A 3,221-nucleotide genomic window follows, 5' to 3' on the forward strand; every position below is an offset into this window, starting at 1 on the left:
TTTGATATTATCGAATGAAACTGTAGTTATATCAAAATGTAACTGTAGTTGTGTTGAAATGTAACTGCAGTGTATATGAAAAGATACTGAATAACAGTTTCACATTTGTGTTTGATATTATCGAATGAAACTGTAGTTATATCAAAATGTAACTGTAGTTGTGTTGAAATGTAACTGTAGTGTATATGAACAGATACTGAATAACAGTTTCACTTTTGTGTTTTTATATTATCGAATGAAACTATAGTTATATCAAAATGTAACTGCAGTTGTGTTGAAATGTAACTGCAGTATGTATGAAAAGAAAGTGAGTGGGGCGAATTCATCCATCTATTTTCATTAATCAAAACGACGTCGTTTTGGGACCGCGGTCCACAATGCATTGTGGACCACGGTGCACGATATAATTTGCGATCTTAGAGAGCTCAAACACCGGGCACTGTGTGATAGCAAGACTATATGTAATGGCTTTCATGTCGTTGAGATAATCAACAATGGACCGACTACCTCGCGGATTGCGAGCTAACTTTAAATTTAGTGAGACAATTCGCCCACATGAGGTGTTTGCAAACCTTGCCATTAACGACTCCCAAGCTTCACGAGAGGTTTCTGCGAAAGAGATGAGCGGTTGAATAGGGTCAGAACAACTTCCAAGGAGCGCACTGACGATAATTTGGTCTTGACGGTACCAATTTTTGTAGCTAGGATTTGTGATAGTTTTCGCGCCATCGGAAAACTGAGATGGGGTTGTAGTATCCCCATCAATGTATCCTAGTAAATTAAAGACAATCAAAGTGGCTTTGATTTGACGTCTCCAAACTGAAAAGTTGGAGGAAGTAAGTTTAATGGGGAAATTTACAGGAGTAGTAATCTGAATTATGGGGTTTCAGTTGTGGGTGCCTCAGTTTTGGTGGACATAATGTAGGCGAGGAAAGGAGAAGCAAATGCAGGCTCTTGATACCATGTGAAGAGTAGAGTAAAACTGCATTGACATTGACTTTAATTACACAGGAGGTATAAATAGAGCTTTACAAGGAAGTTATAATAGAAACATAATTAAAGGCTAAATAAAAGTAAATAACAAAACTATCTAAACACTAGTTCATGCTATGTGTTTAACAATCATGAGCTTATCGGTTAAAATCTAATGTTGATGTAAAGGAAAATTTAAAAATGCATTTACTTCTCCCAAATACAAGCCAAATAAGTATATAATTATTGAATATGAAATATGTTGTAAACATTTACGCTACACAGAAATGTTGAAGAAAAATATAATATAGTACTAGAAATTAAAGTTGAATTCTCCAATACTAGATAAGTGGTGGTGGTGATCGCATGGCACATTCTACTCTCAACAATCCAAATGATATCTATGGATTCACCTTTGTCTACTTCCTTTTCTATTTCCCAAATTCTCTTATCTTTAAGAATTTCAAGCAGAAATTTCAAACAAATTCTCTAATTCCAGCTAGACAACTCCCAACTTGAATATGATAATCCAAAAACATCATTCTTTCATCCTCTTCAGTTTCTTGTATGGCACACCAATGATGAAATATCTTGGACCTCTCGCATTGCAGGCGTTAATAATTTTTGTATCTCTTAGTGAAACTTCTCATCTACTGTTAAATATTACGCACACATTTTGATCTTGTGTGGATCCAGTTTTTAAATTTTTGAACTAGATCCAAATTGGCTCTCTTTTCGTGTTGAGTATTCTGAGTTTTTTTTTTATGGTTGGATCAAAATCATATGTTCAATAACGGAAGTCATTAGAGAGTGGTTGGAAATGTTAAAGTATTAGCATATATAGAGAAGGGTAGTTATGTCTCTTATAACATTTCTCAACAGTGTGACCATTCATGCCACAGAAGGTGCATTTAGGGATTCGGTTTCCAGCGTTGCCGTAGTTCTTTCGGTTGTTAAGGTAATGAACAGCAGCAGCCAGCTCGTCATTAACATTTAGGCTCATTTGTTGATTCATTTGAGCCGTATTAGCATGAACAATTTCCAATCTAATGGGATTAACAATATGTAGCTGTCTCTCAAATTTCTCAATCATGACATATACCCTATGAATGTCAGGCAGAGGATCTAACACAAGAACATTCGACTTCAATGTGTTATATTCATCAGTCAGGCCTTGGAGGAAACGAATAATCTGATCCGTTTCTCATTCCTCCCTAATTACGTCAAGCAAATCGCATGAACACTTTGGTTCACGCTTACAGATAGGTAAGGGTCGCATATCATTCATCTGTTCCCATAAACCTCGACATTTTGTGTAGTATTAATTGACTGAAAGATTACCTTGTTTGAGATCATAGATTTCTCGTTGCAGAATCGAGATTCGGTGTGCATCTCGCTGTTCAAACCTCTTTTTCAGGTCGTTCCAAACATCCGTTGCCTTCTCCATGTGCATGATGCTTTGAACGATGGATGGATGAACAGATTTACAAAGCCAAGAACAAATCATGAGATTGCACCTCCTCCATGCCGGATACTGATTGCTTGAGAGATCCGACACGGCGATGCTTCCATTCACGATTCCCCACTTATTTTTGACTTCGAGTGCTACTCGCATTGCGATACTCCATGTGCCGTAGTTGCTACTGCTGGAGAGTGGAAGAGAGACTAGGATTGCATTAGAACTTTCGTTGCTATTCAGATGTAGAGGGTTCTCCACATCGTCTGATTCACCGCCCCTCTGCGGAGCGGAGTTTCTTTGCGGATTGCCTGTGCGAATCGGAGATTGAATGATCAGAGACCGGTGACTGGATTCTCCAGTACCGGAGACAGCAGCTGCGTAGGTGGATCGTCTCTGCTCTGATACCATGATGAATGTGGAAGCAGAGAGCACAAAAGGTGAGGAAGATCAGAAGATCATTATGAAAGTGAATTGAGAGGGAAAAATCTTATTCAACTTGTTGAAGATGCTGCTGTAGGTTGCTTTCCCTTGGATTTAAAACCTTGCACCCATCCGAGTGGATAGCCATGTTTCAATTCACTTTCATAATGATCTTTTGATCTTCCTCACCTTTTGTGCTCTCTGCTTCCACATTCATCATAAAGTAGATAGAAGACTAGTTGTCCAGGTCATGTTAGACGATGATGAGACTATGAATGTATGGCACTAGAAGAGTCATTGACAAGATGCGAAAATAGATGAAGTTGGCTAAGTTTCTCCACAACATTCGACATTTTAGTCGCACCAATTT

General features: G+C 38.2%; 1 protein-coding gene across 1 annotated transcript; it reads right to left on the minus strand.

Annotated features, from left to right (window-relative positions):
- Positions 1-1,795: 1,795 nt before the first annotated feature.
- On the minus strand, positions 1,796-2,839 carry LOC116010441. The gene is made up of 2 exons (XM_031249858.1): positions 2,314-2,839; positions 1,796-2,097 (listed from the first exon to the last, which is right to left on the minus strand). Exons 1-2 carry the CDS (start codon positions 2,837-2,839, stop codon positions 1,796-1,798), a joined length of 828 nt encoding a protein of 275 aa, XP_031105718.1.
- Between the last annotated feature and the right edge of the window lie 382 nt (positions 2,840-3,221).

Source organism: Ipomoea triloba, chromosome 1 (assembly GCF_003576645.1).
Source record: "Ipomoea triloba cultivar NCNSP0323 chromosome 1, ASM357664v1".
In the NCBI taxonomy this organism is placed as follows: domain Eukaryota; kingdom Viridiplantae; phylum Streptophyta; class Magnoliopsida; order Solanales; family Convolvulaceae; genus Ipomoea; species Ipomoea triloba.